The sequence below is a fragment of the Elephas maximus genome, chromosome 16 (assembly GCF_024166365.1).
Source record: "Elephas maximus indicus isolate mEleMax1 chromosome 16, mEleMax1 primary haplotype, whole genome shotgun sequence".
Classification (NCBI taxonomy): Eukaryota; Metazoa; Chordata; class Mammalia; order Proboscidea; family Elephantidae; genus Elephas; species Elephas maximus.
Genome location: NC_064834.1, coordinates 51,607,019 through 51,626,561, shown reverse-complemented (window position 1 = coordinate 51,626,561; position 19,543 = coordinate 51,607,019). Strand labels below are relative to the sequence as shown.

General features: G+C 39.7%; 1 protein-coding gene across 2 annotated transcripts in view; it reads left to right on the top strand.

The window, feature by feature from the left end:
* The window catches only part of DNMBP (dynamin binding protein), a 131,098-nt gene that overhangs the window by 29,909 nt on the left and 81,646 nt on the right, over nucleotides 1-19,543 (top strand). For both annotated transcript variants that reach the window (XM_049854892.1, XM_049854891.1), the window contains exons 2-3: nucleotides 13,906-14,060; nucleotides 16,552-16,674. In XM_049854892.1, the coding sequence (XP_049710849.1) occupies nucleotides 13,916-14,060; nucleotides 16,552-16,674 (268 nt within the window). In that variant the 5' untranslated portion in view covers nucleotides 13,906-13,915. The remainder of the gene's footprint in view (nucleotides 1-13,905; nucleotides 14,061-16,551; nucleotides 16,675-19,543) is intronic.

The following is a 19,543-nucleotide window of genomic DNA, read 5'->3' as shown; positions in this document are numbered from 1 at the left end:
GCTTTAACAAACAGAAATTTATTCTCATAGTCTAGTAGGATAGAAATCTGAATTCAGGGAACCAGCTCCAGGGCAAGGCTTTCTCTATGTCGGCCCTGGAGGAAGGTCCTTGTCATCAGTCTACCTTTGGTCTAGGAGCTTCTCCACGCAGGAACCCTAATTCCAAAGGGCACGCTGTGCTTCCAGTGCTGCTTTCTTGGTGATATGAGTTCCCCCTGTCTTTCTGTTCATTTCTCTCTTTTGTATCTCAAAAGGCATTGACTTAAGATACCACCTAACGTTGTAGGTTGAGTCCTGCCTCATTAATTCAACTGCCACTAATCCTACCTCATTAATAACATCATAGAAGTAGGATTTACAACACATAGGAAAATCACATCAAATGACACAATGGTGGACAATCACACAATACTGGGAATCATGGCCTAGCCAAGTTCACACACATTTTTGGGGGGCACAATTCAATCTATAACAAAAACGTTCTGTTTTTACATTTATTGTGCTCCTTGTTTTCTGCAGCCACACCCTGAAGTTTTGCTTAATCTGCAGTTCTGCAAATGCTATCAGATGTATTATCTGAGCATTTATTACATATACAGTGTAGTGGAGTAGTTCATTTGAATGTGTGGCTAAGCTGCTTAGCTCAGGCATGCCCAATTTATTTAGTTATGAGTCAGTGATTCTTAAATTTCCACCCATAATTGAGATTCAAGTATGATTTAAGAAATGTAGATCTGAGAGAATACATAAGGAGCTTTTAGATTGACCGATTTGGAAATGTTTCTTTAATGTAAATATCCTCAAACTTGGTAAAAAAATCTTGAAATATTAACCACATATCTTTGAAAATATGCCAGATAGCTCTCCACAGATTTTTCTTAGCACTTCTATTCAGAAGTGAATGGGGAGGGCTTTGGCTTATTTCTTGGTGAACTTATTGTTCTTAGAAGGATATAAACCAGATCAAACTCTAAATCCCACTTATCATAAGAGGTATATAACAGGTGTTCTATGAAGCTTGATATCATCGGTATCACACAGTCAGGGGACCACCTTCCAGCAGTACACTTTTGACAAAAGGACAGAATTGATATAGAGAGATAAATGCATTTAAAAAAAAAAAAAAAGGAGAAAAATGTTAGTTTAAGGTGTGTGTATGTGTGTGTATAGAATCTTTAGGTTAAAACTGCTATACCCTTACAGTCGATCTTGATACTTTCTTCATTTAAATTCTCTTTCATTAAAAAAAAAAATTACAGAAATATTTGGGTGCTTTTGACGAGGGCTGTTCAGCTTAACTCCTGAAAACGGCCAGAGAACTCTTCCATGGTTAGTGAAAACTCTGATATGTATCCTGCTCCATCTATGGAGGTAGTTACCTTCCAACTTGGGACAAGTTTGACATAAGCGAAATGTTGTAATATAAATTGTAAGGCAGTTTATGATACCAGATTACGTTTCTACCCTAGTTTCTCTGATCATCCCACCTAAACCAGAGCAGAGCTTTCATTTCTTCTTATAGTCCAATATTCCATAACCTTAACCAAAGTACCGGTTGTGACCCAGTGCTTCCATAATCAGGAGAGCGCAGTGAGTGGGGAGGACATGCTGTTGAAGAAGAGGGCTAAGTGTTGCACAAATCTGAACAGATCGGCCCAGGCCATGATGCTCAGCCTTATAGGACATGCCATGATCAAGATGGTGTCTACCTTTCCTGATCATCCGTTGCTAGTTGTGGGTAATCACCAGGCAGTGACAGCTGACCTTCTGTCCAGAATGAACTCCAGTGACATAAACTAGAGGAGGAAATGTTATTTTCCTAGCTTCTCTCACTTCCTTCCTGAAACAGATTTAGACTTCATTTTCTGACATGTCTTTTCCTTTCACACAAAGGAAAAAGACTGTTCTTTTTAGCCCAGTGGTGTCAGGAACAAGAGAAATGTGCAATTGTTTTTTTTTTTCTAAGTGATTTCTTTTGTTGTTGTCGAGAATATGCACAGCAAAAACATTACAGTAATTCATGCACCAATTTCTGCATGTACATTTTAGTGACCTTGATTACATTCTTTTTTATTATGAGTATAGAAATGATTTTTTTAAAATATGATTTATTTTATTTTTTGGTTGTTGAGAATATACACAGCAAAAGCACATACCAGTTCAAGTTTCTGCATGTACAATTCAGTGAAATTGATTATATTCTTCAAGTTGTACAGCCATTCTCACCCTCCTTTTTTGAGCTGTTCCCCCCCCCATGACATAAACTCATTGCCCCCCAAGGTTCCTATCTAATCTTTCAAGTTGTTGTGAATTTGATGTGAAGTTGTTTTTGAGGATAAATATTACTTCTCATTGGTGGGACTTGACATTTTAAAAATGGATTCTCATCCCCCAAAAGTAATGTTTTCTGGAGAATTCTGTTCTGAAACTTAATAAAATCTCCAGATGCTCATGAAAACATATTCCATTGTAGAAACCTGTACTAGAGAGTCCCTACAAAGAGGAACTTCTTCTCAGCCCTTTTCAGGTAGGCAGAGATGTGGCCCTTTGGCTCCCATACTCCCCTTCCCCGCTTTGTAGGAGTAAACAGGAAAGGAGAAATATCAGTCTGTTTTCTTGCAACTAAGGAAACCCCTTTGGAAATTTTGTTCTAGGGCCCAGAATTAATTAATTTGGTGAAAATGTGTACAACAAAACATATACCACTTCAACAATTTCTACATGTACAATTCAGTGACATTGATTACATTCTTCAAGTTGTACCACTTTTCTCAACAACATTTTCCAGATTGTTTCACCATCATTAACACAAACTCATCCCACCCCAAGCTTCTCATCTATCCTTTCGAGTTGCTGTTGTCTCTTTGGCCACATATAAGTAATTCTTTAAAATAATACAATGCTTAATGCAGGGCTTCTTTTCTATTTAGGCTAAACTATTATTCAGTTCAAAATGGCTTCAGGAATAGTTTTGGTTCAAGGTTTAAAGATTTCTCAGGGTAGTAGTTTCAGGAGATCTTCTGGCTTCAATAGCTCCAGAAAGTCTGGATTCCATGAGAATTTGAAATTCTCTTCCACATTTCCCCCTGTCTTAGTTATTTAGTGCCGCTATAACAGAAATACCACAAGAAGATGGCTTTAACAAAGAGAAATTTATTTCCTCACAGTAAAGTAGGCTAGAAGTCCAAATTCAGGGGACCAGCTCCAGGGGAAGGCTTTCTCTCTCTTTTGGCTCTGGAGGAAGGTCCTTCTCATCAATCTTCCCCTGGACTAGAAGCTTCTATGCACAGGAACCCTGGGTCTAAAGGATGCAGTCTGCTCCCAGCACTGCTTTCTTGGTGGTACGAGGTCCCCCTGAATCTCCGTTCACTTCTCTCTTTTATATGCTAGAAGAAACCAGCTCAAGACATAATCCAATTCCGTAATTGAGTCCTGCCTTAGCAGCACAACTGCTGCCCTTCTCCCCTCACTAACATCATAAAGGCAGGATTTACAACACATAGGAAAATCATGTCATATGACAAAGTGGTGGGCAGTCACAGAAAACTGGGAATCATGGCTCAGCCAAATTTGATACACACATTTTGGGGGAATGCAGTTTAATCCATGACACCCCCTTTTGATCAGAATTCTTTTATAGAATCCTTGATCTAAATGTTCTGTAGCGGTAACTGGGCACCATCCAGTTCTTTTGGTCTCACGGCAAAGGAGGCAGTTGTTCGTGGAGGCGATTAGACATGTATTCCATTTCCTCCACTGATTCCTGACCCTCCTTCTTCCTCTGGTACTCCCAGTGAAAAGGGACCAAGCATACCTTGGATGGTCGCTTGTAAGCTTTTAAGATGGGGTCCAGAATTTAAATTTATACTATAAACACCAAAAACCAAATCAATTGCCATTGCATCAATTCCGACTCATAGTGACTCTATAGCACAGGGTAGAACTGCCCCATAGAGCTTCCAAGGAGCAGCTGGTGGATTAACTACAGACCTTTTGGTTAGCAGCCCAATGCTTAACCACCGTACCACCAGGGCTCCAAATTTATACTATGGATTGGGCAATATTGGAAAGATCGTGGATGTTATCACAATTCTTTCTGAAAGAATATAGTAAAATTTCAAAACTCACAGGTCCTACTTTACTAGTAGCAAAATAGTTTGGTCGGGATTTTGAAATAACTGTTTAGATTCTGAATCCGACCGACCAAATCCATCAAAAGTGGAGCTTTTTTTTTTTTTTTTGGTTGGGGCACCCAAATCAGAAAACCAAACCCGTTGCCATCGAGCCGATTCTGATTCATAGCAGCCCTATAGGACAGAGTAGAACTGCCCATAGAGTTTCCAAGGATCGCCTGGTGGATTTGAACTGCAGACTTTCTGGTTAGCAACTGTAGCTCTTAACTACTATGCCACCAGGGTTTCTGGTTGGGGTACCAGGCATCAGTATTTTCCTAATTTTGTTTTCCTTGTTGTAAAAATATATATAACACAACATTTGCCAATTCAACATTTTTCAGGTGTACCATTTAATGATGTCAGTTACATTAATTGTGTCGTGCAGCCACTACCCGTAATTGTTGCCAGATTTTCTGTCGCCATAAACAAATACTCACTGCTTCCCCTCATTTTTTTAGAGCCTTCAAAATTTATATCTCAAGCATTTATCTCTCACGTGGATTTAGAGTGGTAGATTTTGGAAGCTAATTTTATATAGCCTCTCTGTCCCCATTCTTTCTGTGTACAGTTCTCATAAATCCCCAAAAATACTATTGGCTATGTATCACTTAGGGTCCCAGCAGGAAACAGAAGCCATACTCAAATTGGGTAATTTGAGGAAGTCCTAATTACAGTGGGATGGACAGGTTTAGGGAACATAACAAAGAATTGTTCAATACACCAGGGCTAGCAGAAGAGCCACCCTAGACTTGAAAGGGCAGGGGATAGAGTGGTTACCTGAGTCAAGAGAAAGACCTGTATGGGAAGAGGTTTTGGCTTTCGGTAGAGCAAAGTAGCCAACTCACAGCTCAGACTGGGGAATAAATGCCCCAGCCTCACAGTCCCTCTACTCTCAGATCTGCTGCCGCTGCCACCCATTGACTGAACCTAACTGGAAATACTGGAGACATGTATTGATGCAGTCCTGGTGGGTCAGCCTCCCAGGGCACAGAGAAAGTGGACAAGAGTTGAAGATGGACCTGGAAGGCAGATGGAAGACATCCAGCCAGGCTTTCTGTTTAGTGTCCTCAAGCTGTACCAGGTTCAGACCTTTACTCAGAAGGCAATATTGGAAATTACTTATTAAGCTGTTTGGTATCAGTGTCTATCGGAGTAAAAGTTTATAGTTTATGATTTCAGCAGATTTCTAGTAGAGTAAAAAAAAAAAAAAAAAGGTCCACACTTGTAGGTATGTTGCTTACTAAAGATTACCAAACTTTCCCAGGCCTTCTTTCACATTTTGTGATTTACATTTAAAAAACATTATTATTATTTTTTTTTACTGAATATGTTTTCATTAGCACATTCACTCTCGTGGCTTTAACTTTTACATATCAGTCTGATGTCTTAGAAATCTACAGAACGATAGAAGAGCAAGGGACATAGGAGTTCAGAGACATGAAAGATTATGGTGGGCTTGAGCAGGAGAGGTGGGGAAAGACTGGGGAGTCACCATGGATTAAAGAGATCGCTGTAAACAAAGAAACAAGTTATGGACAAAGCCCAGAGGAGGAAGTCCTCTCTTTATGGGGGCAGAGACCATTTAGATTGGATAGGACTCCACTGAGGAGTACTACTTTTTTTTATTTTATTTTATTTATTTTGTTGTGATTGTTGAGAATATACACAGCAAAACGTATGCCAACTCAACAGTTTTTACATGTATGGTTCAATGACATCGATTCCGTTCTTTGAGTTGTGCAACCATTCTCACCCTCCTTTTCCGGGTTGTTCTTCCTCCATTAACATAAATTTGCTGCCTCCTAAGGTTTTTCTATCTAATCTTTCGAGTTGCCGTTGACAATTTGATTCCATATAGACATAGATTTTATTTATTTATTTTTATTGCACTTTAGGTGAAGGTTTACAGAGCAAATTAGTTTCTCATTAAACAATATACATATTGTTTTGTGGCATTGGTTGCCAACTCCACGACATGTCAACACTCTCTCTGTCTCGACCTTGAGCACCCTATTATCAGCTTTTCTGTCCCCTCCTGCTGTCTTGTCCTTGCCCCTGAGCTGGTGTTCCCGTTTAGTCTCATTTTGTTTTATGGGCCTATTCTTTGGCTGAAGGGTGAACCTCAGGAGTGACTTCATTACTGAGCTAAAAGGGTGTTTGGGGGCCATACCCTCGGGGTTTCTCCAGTCTCTGTCAGACCATAAGTCTAGTCTTTTTTTTGTGAGTTAGAATTTTGTTCTACATTTTTTTCCAGCTCTGTCTGGGACCCTCTATTGTGATCCCTCTCAGAGCAGTAGGTGTCGGTAGCTGGGCACCATTTAGTTGTGCCAGACTCAGTCTGGTGGAGGCTGTGGTAGTTGTGATCCATTAGTCCTTGGACTAATCATTCCTTTGTGTCTTTGGTTTTCTTCATTCTCCCCTGCTCCAGATGGGGTGGGACCAGTGTAGTATCTTAGGTGGCCACTCACAAGCTTTTAAGACCCCAGGTGCTACTCACCAAAGTAGGAGGTAGAACATCTTCTTTATAAACTATGTTATACCAGTTGAGCTAGATATCTCCTGAGATCATGGTCTCCAGTCCTCAGCTTAATAATTTGGTCCCTCAGGAAGTTTGGATGTGTTCATATAGACAGATTTTAAAAGCGCATAATGCTCAGGGCAGACACCTTTTACTAGTTAAGCTAAACTGTTGTTTGGTTTTAAGAAGACTCCAGGGAATATTTTTAGTTTGAAGTTTAAAGATTATCTCAGGGCAATAGTTTTGGAGATTCACCCAGCCTCCATGGCTCCAGGAAGTCTGTAGTCCATGAGAATTTGAAATGCTGTTCTGCGTTTTCCCCTTTTTGAACAGAATTCTTCTGTAGAATCTTTGATCAAAATTGTCAGCAATGGTAGCTAGGTACCATCCAATTCTGATCTCATGGCAAGGAAGGCAGTTAGCCATACATTCCATTTCCTCCTCCTCTTCCTGACTCTCCTCCTTCCTCTGTTGCTCAGGAGAACTATTTTTGATTGATAAGTAGGGTGAGAGGAAGCTATGAAAAACCTAAAGCGTGTCCTGTAAAAAGAGTGCCATGGCCAGAGAAGTTTAGAAGTGCCAGATTAGAAAGGGCTTGCCTGAACTATCTCAGCCTATGATATACTAATATTCGTTATGCTCCTCCAAGAGGGAAATAAGTTTTCAAATCTTTCCCAAGTTAATAAGGACTATATGTAGGTTTTATATTTTGGAACATGAAGATTAGTGTCCTCAGAATATGTTTTAGGAAATGCTAAGCTAAGCTTTTTGGGGACAGGGATTATATCTTGTCTCACATATAACATCTTGAGTGTTCCTGGGTATGTCATGGGAGGTATGTCATGTTAAGAGGTAGTCGCCAAAGCCATTAACCCATAGAAAGTGTTAAAACATCCTTGTGGCACTAAAAAACCACTGCAGATGTAAGAGGATGGAGAAATTGTTTCTCCCTTTTGCTCTTTCTTTTTCTCTCATTCTGTAGATAAGCCTTGAATATTTCCTTCTAAGATTAGTGGCCATGTTACCTGCAGGGTTTTATTTTCTCCTAAGTAGGATAGATACTTCGGGATAGGTGTTGAACTGCTTGGGACAATACAAAACCCAAAAAAACCCAAAACTGTTGCCGTCGAGTCAATTTCGACTCATAGTGACTCTGTAGGACAGACTAGAACTGCCTCATAGGGTTTCCAAGAGTGTAAATCTTTACGGAAGCAGACTGCCACGTATTTCTCCCACAGAGCAGTTGGTGGGTTCAAATAGCCAACCTTTCATTTAGCAGTTTAGTGCTTTAACCACTGCGCCACCAGGGCTCTTAGGACAATAGAGGAGAGTCTAAATGCTACTGTCAGCCACCAACAAGATTAGAGAATAAATATTTAAAGAGTATTGGGTTAAGGGGTATCAAACAACTAGTATACCTGGTAGAGCCAACTTTCTAGCCTGCATGGAAATTTGATTGACTCCATTTGGGTCAATAAATGTTGTTGAATACATGAATGAACGAATTGTAGAAAAATAGGGAGACCTTGTAAATTCTTAAGCAAGTGAGTAATCTGTAAAAATCAATGTTTTAGGAAGATTAATCAGGTTCACTGACAGATTAGTGAAAGAAAATAAATGAGGTATGTTTTTGTAACTTTGGCCAATAAGAAAGGAAGATGGTACGTCAAAAAAGAAAAACTATAAACAGATATTGAACTCTAGTTAAGAAATGTATGCTGAAGTTTTGAGGGGAACGTGTCTGTGGTTTATTTTGAAATACATCAAAAATAAAAAATATTTTGGAATGCATCAAAAGCTGGCACGGATTAACAAGTGGATAATGGGAGGGATGATATTTGATAAAGTAACTAAAGTAAAATGTTAATGATAGAATCTACGTGGTGGGTGTAAAATTCTTTCAACTTCACTTTTGAAAATTTATGGAATAAAATGTTAAGGAAACAAAGAGAGGAAAATAGAAGTCTAGAAGATTTCGAAGGAAGAACCAACAAGATTTAAGAGAAGCGATGTTTTATTAAAAAGAACATGGGCATTTCAGCCAACAGGCCGAGTTCTAGCTCTGGCTTAGCTATTAGAGAGGTTAAGTAAGTTGCTTGGTGGGGCACTGGGGTTTGAACCTAGACACCCTGACTCTAAGCCTTGCTGTATACCTTGCAGTGTAGTGATGATTCAGTGTCAGGCCTGACATATGGCAGATACACAAATGGTAGCTGTTGTTATCAGTGTACTGTTGGCTGTAGATGATGAAGATTTTAACGTTTGATCTCGAAGACCTACCTGTATGCCACACGTAGGCAAGTTGGAAGATAAAACTCTTTGTGGGAAAGAGATGGTTAATTTAGTTTTGGGTAAGTGGAAATGGAGATGTCAATATGAATAATTTCATATGTTTTGCTAAAGTACAATAAATCATTTGTTCACCAAAAATTTGAGAACATTTTATGTGTTGAGCCCTGCTGTAGACCAAAAATCTCTTCCCTCATAGAGCCTACATTCTAATAAGGATTTGAAGAATTATCTTCACAAGAATATTTATATTTCAAAGACAGAATGGAAATGTAGACATTTACCAGCAAGCGAGGAAAGTGATGTTGTCTTAACAGCTAAGTCTCCTGATGTCCCTGAAATTGTGCCATATAGGCAGTTATTTCCTCTGTTGACGCTGAAGCCCATCTGTGTTCTGATTTCCTCTGCAGTTCTTTTTACTTCCATCTGGAGTTGATGGAACAGCTTATATAAGCCATTTACGGTTAAGTTTCAAAATATATGTCCAGGCCTTCAAAATGGCCCAGGCACGATTACAATGTTGCTTTTCATAGTATACACAGGACAGAGAAGACTGAGGTGAAATTCATGCTGTCTACATAAAATAGAAGACGTTAAGGACTACTTTGTCATTTCACACATGAATCATTTAATTCAGCTGGGTTCTGACTTCAGTACCCTGCTAGGGTGTGTATTCTTCAGTGATTACGCACTCATTCCAACAGGGTAGGAGGTCAGTTAGTAAAAGTATTTATTGAGCCAGACCCTCCTCTGCTTCTGAGTCATTTTCTGGTAAAGTAAAAAAGGTTCTCAGGGAGAGGCTTTAACTCTTTCAGATCATAAGGGTTATTCCTTAATGTAATATGATATCAGTAATCATCTGGGCCTTATGCTAACTCTTTACTTAATATTCTAGATAATGAAATATGTAGTCTGATAAAAGTGAGATAGAATTTGAGAAAAAATCATATAAGGAAAATAATATCCACCCTGGCCCAACCTTGAAGAGTTGTTTTAATTACGTATAGATGGCCAAGAGGTTTGCAAAATATTATGTTTGGCTAAAAAAAAAAAAAAAGTTATGACGCTGCTCTTATGCAGAAATCTGACATCTGGCAACTTCAGTCCTCTGGACTGCAGCCAGAAAATAAGAACGGGGCCTCAGAGCACATGAAACATAACTCTTGAAAACTCTAGCACTAACACATGTATTTTAACACAAAAGAGTTTGTTAGCCTCTCATTTAGAGCTTGTTCACTCTTTATCCAGGAACTTTGAGTAATTTTAGTGGCGTACATGTGGTCCCTCTCCTGCAGCAGATTATAAACAGCAGTCTAGAAAGAGGGTTGGCAAGTTGACAGAGGAGATAAACTGATCGCGGAGAGAAGGCTGATGTCAAAGGAGAAAGGCCTAAAAGTTACACTGTACTGATGTTATGTATTATACACAGCCTGGCACTGTATGGCCTTTCTAATGAACTTGTGCCCATCAGCCAGAGAGTAAATCATGTTCAATGTCCTCTATTGAAGAAAGCAGGGAGGAGATAATGTGCCTTTTTTTTTTTTTTTTTTTAACATGGTCAGAACTTACCAAGTTTTGACATGTTGAAATACCAAGCTCTGTAGTGTTCATCTACTTGAAATAATACATTCTTTGATGATGCGGTATCAGTGACACGGATTTGAGCTTGTAGTTGATTATGGTGATGACATTTTGTCGTAACGGCTACCATGTATCCAGCACCTTCAGTACCGGCCCTGTTCAAGATGCTTTCACACTAACAAAATACCGGTGAAGGCTTTGGAGGCACACAGATCTGGAATTCTATCCCATCTCTGATACTGTGCGACACTAGACAGATGACATCACCGCTCTATGCCAGTGTCCTCACCTGCACAACGGGAACCAGTTGTATCTGATAGGATTGTTGTTGTGAAGCAAGCCCTGGGGGCACAGTGGTTAAGCGCTCAGCAGCAAACCAAAAGGTCGAGGTTCAAACTCACCAGCCACTCCGAGGAAAAAGACGTGAGAGCCAGCTTTTGTGAAGATTACAGCCTTGGAAACCCTGTGGGGCGGTTCTACTCTGTCCTACAGGGTCGCTGTGAGTCGGAATCGACTTGACGGGAATAGGTTTGTTGTTGTGGGATCTTTAGTGAGGGAAGTATATAGTATAATGCATGGCACATAGTAAGTGCTCAATAAATATTTGACATTATTATAATTATTTTCATCATTATAATCATCCTCTTGGTGATTATTCTGAGTAGTAGTATCTTCATTTTTCTGGACAAGGAAACTGAAGCCCAGAGAGCTTAAGTAACATGTCCAAGGTGAAATGGCTAATAAATAGTGGAGCTGGGATTTGAACCTTGGTCTCTCTGACTCCAGAAGCCCAGTGCTTTGCAGTCACGTTATGCTGCCTTCTAGCATGTAATTATAGCTACATTAAAAACACAACACAACAAAACAAAACCTTAAATATATGATAAAAGAGGACAGAGGATGTGGAAATGTTTACTAGCCACTTCTCTTTTCCACTTTCGATTCAGATCATCTCGTAGAAAAAAGTTCCAGTCACATAAAGATACGCTACATTTACTCAGCAGTACAAATGAAATATGTAATGTTTAATTGTGTTGCATGATTCATTAAAATCTTATAGGTATCATCTCACATGAATACACTGAGCTGCTCATAATATGCCTAACATAACTGAAAAACCAAACCAAACCCGTTGCCCTCGAGTCGATTCCAACTCATAGCAACCCTATAGGACAGAATAGAACTGCCCCATAGAGTTTCCAAGGAGTGCTTGGTGGATTCGAACTGCCGACCTTTTTGGTTAGTGGCCATAGCTCTTAACCACTATGCCACCAGGGTTTCCATGCCTTACACAGTATTCAGAATTTTCTTAGATTGTAAAGAGTCTACAACCGTATTTTTTTGTAATTAGGAACTGGGTGCTTTTTGATGTGATTATAGTTATATGTGAGATAAAAGTTAGAATCCTCATCTCTACCGTCTTTTCCAATGCCAAATGAGTACTTGGAATAAATGAAGAAAAATGGACTTGGTACATGGACACCCTGTAGATGTTGGAGATGTTCTACTCCTTATAAAAGACCTAGGGAGAAATGTAGCCTAATCGTGGCAAATTGTTTACAGGTAGATGTATGTACTCTATTTTCACTCTTTATATTGCTTAAACACATACTGTCTTAGTTATCTAGTGCCGCTGTAACAGAAATACCGCAAGTGGATGGCTTTAACAAACAGAGATTTATCCTCTATAGTCTAGGAGGCTAGAAATCTGAATTCAGGGCACCAGCTTCAGGGGAAGGCTTTCTCTCTGTGTCGGCTCTGGGGGAAGGTCCTTGTCATTAATCTTCGCCTGGGTCAAGGAACTTCTCAGTGCAGGGACCCTGAGTCCAAAGGGCACACTCTGCTCCTGGCTCTTCTTTCTTGGTGGTGAGAGGTCCCTCTCCGCTCTGCTCCCTTCTCTCTTTTATATCTCAAAAGAGATTGACTCAAGATGCAACCTAAACCTACAGATTGCATCCTGCCTCATTAACGTAACTGCCTCTAATCCTTCCTCATTAACATTGTACCCATTATGGTGGAGTTGATTCTAACTCATAGCGACCCTATAGGACAGAGTAGAACTGCCCAATAGAGTTTTCAAGGAGCGGCTAGTGGATTCAAACCGCTGACCTTTTAGTAGCAGCCGTAGCTCCTAACCACTACGGTTAGAATTTGCAGCATGTAGGTGATTACATCAGATCACAAAATGGAGGTCAACCACACAATACTGGGAATCGTGGCCTAGCCAAGTTGACACACATCTTTGGGGGACACAGCTCAATCCATAACACATACTTAGGCTCCCCAGACACACATACCCAGGTGTAATGGACTCATACCCTTATTACAGCACAGATACCATAACAGTGCAAGGATAGTATCCAAGGCTGGGCACAGACTTCTTTGAACTGAAAACACATACTTGATCTGGTATACTGTATTAAATCTTGTCTTTAGGAGCCATCTGCATAGTGTTTTCTTGTTCTTTTCGTGGACCTTTACTTTTCAAGACATTTTAAATCTTGGCCATTGGGGTGCGGCCCCGCAGTTGTTGTTCAGGTCATGTTTCATTTCTGCAAACGGAACCTCAGTAGGTAGGAGCCAGAATGCCCTTAGTGTGAATCCTGGCTCTGCTACTTACAAGTTCTGTAATCTCGGACAAATTAAGTTTTCTAACCTCAGTTTTCTCTAAGATGCTTATGGGGAATAAATCAGATGCCTTATTTAAAATCCCTGCTTTTTAAATACCACATTTAATACCATGCAACATGGTACTTTTTAAATACCACATTGTTGGGTTTGCTTTAAAAATATTCATTTCCTTTCTTGCCCTTCTCAGGCATGCTGAACGCCTGCATTCCATCTTGCATCTTTTCTGTCACTCCGGGGTAGAAGTCACTTTTTCTTTTTCCAATTTCAGAACTACTTTGAGAATCAAATGAAAAAATATTTGAAGAAATTATCGTTTTTAAAGAAAGAAATGAGACAACAACAACTTGAGAGGTTAGATAAGAAGCTTGGGGGATGATGAGTTCGTGTTAATGGTAGAAGAATAATTTGGAAAAGGACAGAGAAAATGGTTGAACAACTGAAGAACGTAGTCAATGCTACTGAATTGGACATGTAGAAGTTGTTGAATTGGTGTGTTTTGCTGTGCATATTTTCAAAAAAAATTAATTATTAAAAAAATGAGAAAGTATTTTGATTTTTTTAATTATAAAGTACAAACTTCTTATTTGCTTAGCTTTGACTTCATTGTTAGTATCTTTATAGCTTAAACTTTAGCATTCTCAAGAAATAGATTTGTGTTACACATGCCTTACATATTTGTGCGTTCTTGCTCCTTTTGCCCTTTCTTTCCAGGTTCTAAAACATGGAGCCTGGCTCAGTGGTTCGTGCTATCTTTGACTTCTGTCCAAGTGTATCTGAAGAACTGCCCCTCTTTGTGGGAGATATTATCGAGGTGCTGGCAGTGGTCGATGAATTTTGGCTTCTAGGAAAGAAAGAGGATGTTACAGGTAAGAGGTGGTGATTCCCCATGTACAAAGTGAATACCAGAGCCTCTCTTCTTTCCATACTAAAAGCAAAAGTTAAATGGGAAGTCCAAGTCTACAAGCTTCAGAATCCTTTTGTGTTTTCCTTATGTATTCATACGTGGTCTCTACAATGAGGAGAAAGTTTCTGTGTATCTTTCTACCTGTCCTTATCAATCCCTTCAAGAGGATAAGATGGTTAGATACCAGCTGCCCCCAGCCCAGTTTTCTATTCACATCTTTCTCTTCCCTTTCCAGGTCTTTATCGTTTGTATTCAGTGTTCTTCTTTCTCTTCTCACAATATACCTTCCTCCTCTGTGCAGAGCAACCTGTTCAGTTACCATTGCTTTCACAATCAGTTTTTATCTCTGATGTATGGAAAACAGGTATTCTCCACCTTGTTTTCCCTGGCTGCCTTCTTGTAACTATTTTTCCATCTTTTCCTTCACTTTTATGAAGGTAACATGATTGATCCTGTTTTCTCCATCCTAGATTCATGGGTGGCCCAAATTTATTAAAGCTGTTATCTACCCTAGATACTACCTACTCCCACTTCTATATACCAGTTTACCTTTCATCAATTCTTTAAAATGTATGTTGACACAAATTTCTTTCATTAATTAGCCAAGGGAAGGTGAAAGTTTTTCCCACCCAGTATGCACCTGTGTTAGTCCAGTCCTTTACTTACACATATTTATGTGAGTCTGGGTTGGAGTATGTTATACAGTTCTTAGAACAGACTGCGTCACTTGGTTGTTTATTCATCCAACAAACACTTGTTGAATGTCCACCAGGGAATATAATGATAATCGAGATACATACAGTTCTACCCCCCTTGGTGATTACCTTCTAGAAGGAAGGCAGTTAACTGCAGGTACAGCCCAAAATGTCATGTGCTAGGAGAAAGGAAGTAAAGAGTGCCATGGACACATTTGAGAGGGACACATAACCCACATTTGGGAGATTACTGATTATGACCTAGTAGAAAATCTCTCAATTGAGACAAAAAGGAGTAGGAGTTAGGAAGACAAAGGGGTACGGGCAGAGAATTGCTTGTTCAAAGGCCCTGGGATGACCTAGAACATGGGAAATTTGAGGGGCAGAGAAAAGCCTGGTGTGGCATGGAGTATGAGTGGTTGAGGAAGGAGAGATGGGGCTGGAGAGCTGAGCAGAGGCTATATCACAGAAGGCATCGTGTGCTGTGGTAAGGAGTTACGGAAATAGGAAACCATGAAGTGTTTTAATCATGATCATATTGGTATTTTAGAAAGCTCACTGCTGCAGATTGAAGAATGATTAAAAAAAAAAACCTATTGCTGTCAAGTTGACTCGTGGTGATCCCATGCATTATGGAGTAGAACTGAGCTCCAAAGGGGTTTCTTGGCTGTAAGCTTTACGGAAGCAGATTGCCAGGCCTTTCCTCTGTGGCATCCCCAGTTGGGTACAAACAGTCAACCTTTTGGTTAGTAGTCAAGCACAAACAGTTTGTGCCACCCGGGGACCTTTGAAGAATGATAGGAGGCAGGAAAACTGAAGGTCAGGAGGCCAGTAATTTGCAGTAATTAGGTGAAAGTTGATGACGGCCTGGACAAGGTGATGGGGCTGGAGATAAGTAGACAGATACAAGAGATAATTAGAAGGTAGAATCAACCAAACTTTCTTATTCTTTCCAACTGGTAGGCCCTGTTTTTCTCCCACTACCCATCTTTAGAGACCTGTCTCAAATGCCACCTTTTCCATAAAAATTTTCCTGTTCTCCTAACCTTCTCTAGTCATCTCTGAACTCTTGTAGCAATTTGTTTACCTATGTTGTGACACTTGCTTTCAGAATCAAATTATTGTGTGTCTGAATCAGATTTTATGTCTGAGTGGGATTGTAAGATCATCGAGGGCCAAGACGGTCTTGCTCATTTTTCCCTCTGCAGTGTGCCTAGCATAGAATGTTGTTGTTGTTGAGTGCCGTCAAGTTGGTTCTGACTCATAACGACCCTATGTACTACAGAATGAAACATTGCCCGGTCCTGCGCCATGTTCACGATGGCTGCTATCCTCGAGCCCATTGTTGCAGCCCCTGTGTCAATTCGTCTTATTGAGGGTCTTCCTCTTCTTTGCTAACCCTGTACTTTACCAAGCATGATGTCCTTCTCCAGGACTGACGCCTCCTGATAGTATGTCTGAAATATGTAAGACGTAGTCTCGCCATCCTCGCTTCTAAGGAGCATTCTGGTTGTACTTACAATGGCAGGGAATGGTACCCAGTAAATGTTAATTGCATTTTCAAATTCATGAAAATTTCATTTTCATTTTCTGCATGCATTTAATTTTGTGTACTTTTTCCACAATAGACCCCCATATATGAGTAATCAGTGAGTTCTCAATTCAGAGGTTGTAGATGGGATCAGAAAAACATTTTTTGTCCCTGTACACCACTAAGAAAAAAACATTCAATATCGGACATCTTGCTTTGATTTTCAGGACAGTTCCCCAGCAGTTTTGTGGAAATTGTGACTATTCCCAGTCTAAAAGAGGGAGAGAGGCTGTTTGTCTGCATCTGTGAATTCACATCCCAAGAGCTGAACAGTCTTCCCCTCCATCGAGGTAAGCTGCTCATCAAAGGGTAGAAAACTGTTTAAAAATTATATTGTGGAGTCTGCCCATTTTTAAGGGGTTAACTGCTAGAGTCCCCAGCAACGCCAGGACAGTCCTGAGAATAGCAATGCCTTATATTTTAATAGCATCTTACAATTTCCACAGTATTTTCTCACATTCTCATTTGATCCTCAGCATAAACCTGGAAGGTAGCAAAGTGCATATTATTAAATGTATTTTATATATAATGAAAATATTAACTGTATTTGTATGTAATGAAAGATCCAGAGAATAGTACCTACAGATAGAAGTTTTGACCTCAGAGTATAAATTCATATTACCTGATTCTAAGTCCAGTATTCTCTTTCTACTACTCAGCACTGTAGCCACACTTCAGACTATATTTATCTTTTTTTCCCCCCATAAAAACTGATACAGCTTTGCTAACAATATTATCATTTATTAATGGATAATATTAGAGCAGGAATTGCTGTAAGGAAATTAAGAGACAGTGTTTTTCTACTTTATCGTTAGACAATGTTATAAAAGTTCTCATCAGAACTAGTCTAAAAGGGAGCAGTTTAAAACAGAGTTGTAGCCATGTCTCAGTGATATTCCAGGTATTTCTCACTTCTTTCATTCTGACTGATACATGAATTTCTAAAGTTGCAGTATAAACCATTTCAATGAGTGTATAGTGTTCCACAGACTGAGGGTTATAATCAAAACAATTCTGAACTCAGAACTGTCATCAAAATGGTAGAAAGCATTAGCTCTTTTGTTAATATTGTTACTTGCTCTTTTAAGCATGGTACTAAAGAGATAAACTTAACTTCTGAAGCCACATACACATGAGAGTCAAGGACAGATCTAGCAAAATTCTCTAACCCTTAGTTGGTAGGAAGAAAGGAATATTAGATTTTGACCATAATCCTAAAAGTCTATTTTGAGAGTTCCTTGTGCTTCACTTTACACTCATCCTCGACCTCTGTTCTGTGTACTTCCATGCTAATCAGTGTTGGGAAGGCAGACAGAAGTAGATGAACTGGAAACCTTACTGCCCTCACCCACAGGTCTCCCAGAACAGTCAGCGATAGAATAGAGAAAAGGCAAGAGCACAGTGGCTTCTACCAGAGCTGTGTAGAGGATGTGGAGAGCGTGGACTTTTCCTCTCCTACTCCTGGTTCCTGGAGAACATAGTAGGTATAGGATGTAGTATGTGGGAATATGCATAATGACTACAGCGTTCTGAGGAATTTGAGGATGTGGGTTGTGGAACTAGCTTTTTTTGTTTCACAATTACATCTTACATAGACAAGGTTTAGGTACTCAAAAGAGAGCCTTTCTACTGACTGGCAAGTCTGGTCTAATGTGTTCTGAACTGCTTTGAAGTTAAAATATGTGTCAGGAATCCAGGGCAGCCTGAGAGATGTTCTGGCGTGGACCTTCCGGCATGTGCCAAGACTGACTCAGGGTCAGGCTGGGTCCTGGAAATCTATAGATCTTATCTTGACTAGCTTTTAATCAATTAATCCTAGTAATCTTAAAATGTACATTGGACCCAAAGGATAAGGAGGCAAGGCAAGTGGAATTCTTAGGAAAATGGAGAGGAAAATAGGAAGAGGTGTACTAATTTCTGATGACTTTATTTTGTGTTCTTCTTTGTGATACTTGACTGCCAGTAGTCTCTGGGTGGGATAAACAGTTAAGCACTTGACTACTAGCTGAAAGGTTGGTGGTTTGAACCTACCCAAGTGTGCCTCGGAAGACAAGTCTGGCAATCTGCTTCCGAAAGGTCCCAGCCTTGAAAACCCTATGGAAGGGTTCTCAGCACACATGGGGTCGCCATGAGTTGGAATCAATTCCATAGCAACTAACAATAACAACTGCCAGTAAACACCCTGACGACTCAGCTCTTTTTCCTTCTGTGCCTTTCATGTCTCTTCCAGCTCTATGTATCTTCCAATTTGAAAAGCTCAAGACTTTGAGGATGAGAAAGTTAGGTGTACCTACTCAATGTGCCTTTTTTCTGGGAAATTTAGTATGAGACACAGGAATGACTTTAATTCCTCTTGTAGTTTTTTAATACATGACAGTTCACATCAACAAGTATTAATTTTGCTAGTTCGAAACAAAATTGCTAAAAGCAGAAGGTATTGTTTTTATACCACACATAGCTTATAAGACTTGAATCTAGGCTTCCTTATCTTCAAGTTTAGTGCTTGGGGTGGCCCTTCTACTTTTTAGACTGTTTTTCCATTAGATCAATGTTTCAGCTCCTAAATAATTTATTTCTTTATCTCTATCCTCCAGTACTGTTAGTCCTGCACCCTGTTGTGGTTTTATCTTTCCTTGGTAACTCTAAGTGTGGCAGTGCAGTTTCGCCTCTTCTGTATAAACAGAACAAAACTTTGGTGATGGAATATGTGTCAGGAAGGGATTTGGAAACCCTAAAAGTGTGACGGGTAATGTTTGAGATCTGTTGTGTTTTACCGTGCTACCTTTTTGGTTAATTATCATTTACCTACCTTTCAGAAATATCATTAGGATTAATGAGGAAAAAAATACACACCCACAGACACGCACACACACATTTGTAACAGACGGTATAGTTTAGGGGATAAGAATTCTGACAGCACTAGGCTTAAACTCAGCTTTACCAATTAATAACTGACCTTGGGCAAATTAGTTAAGTTCTCAGCCTCAGTTTCCTTATCTACAAAATGAGGATAAGAATACCTACCTCAGGGTAGCTGTGAGGATTAAATCAGGTTATACATGTAAGGCATCTGGCACAAGGTAAGCGTTCAGTAAATGTTAGGTATTTTTATCATTCTTCACTTTGAGTTTGTAGATGTGTCTCAGGGTACCCTTTTTT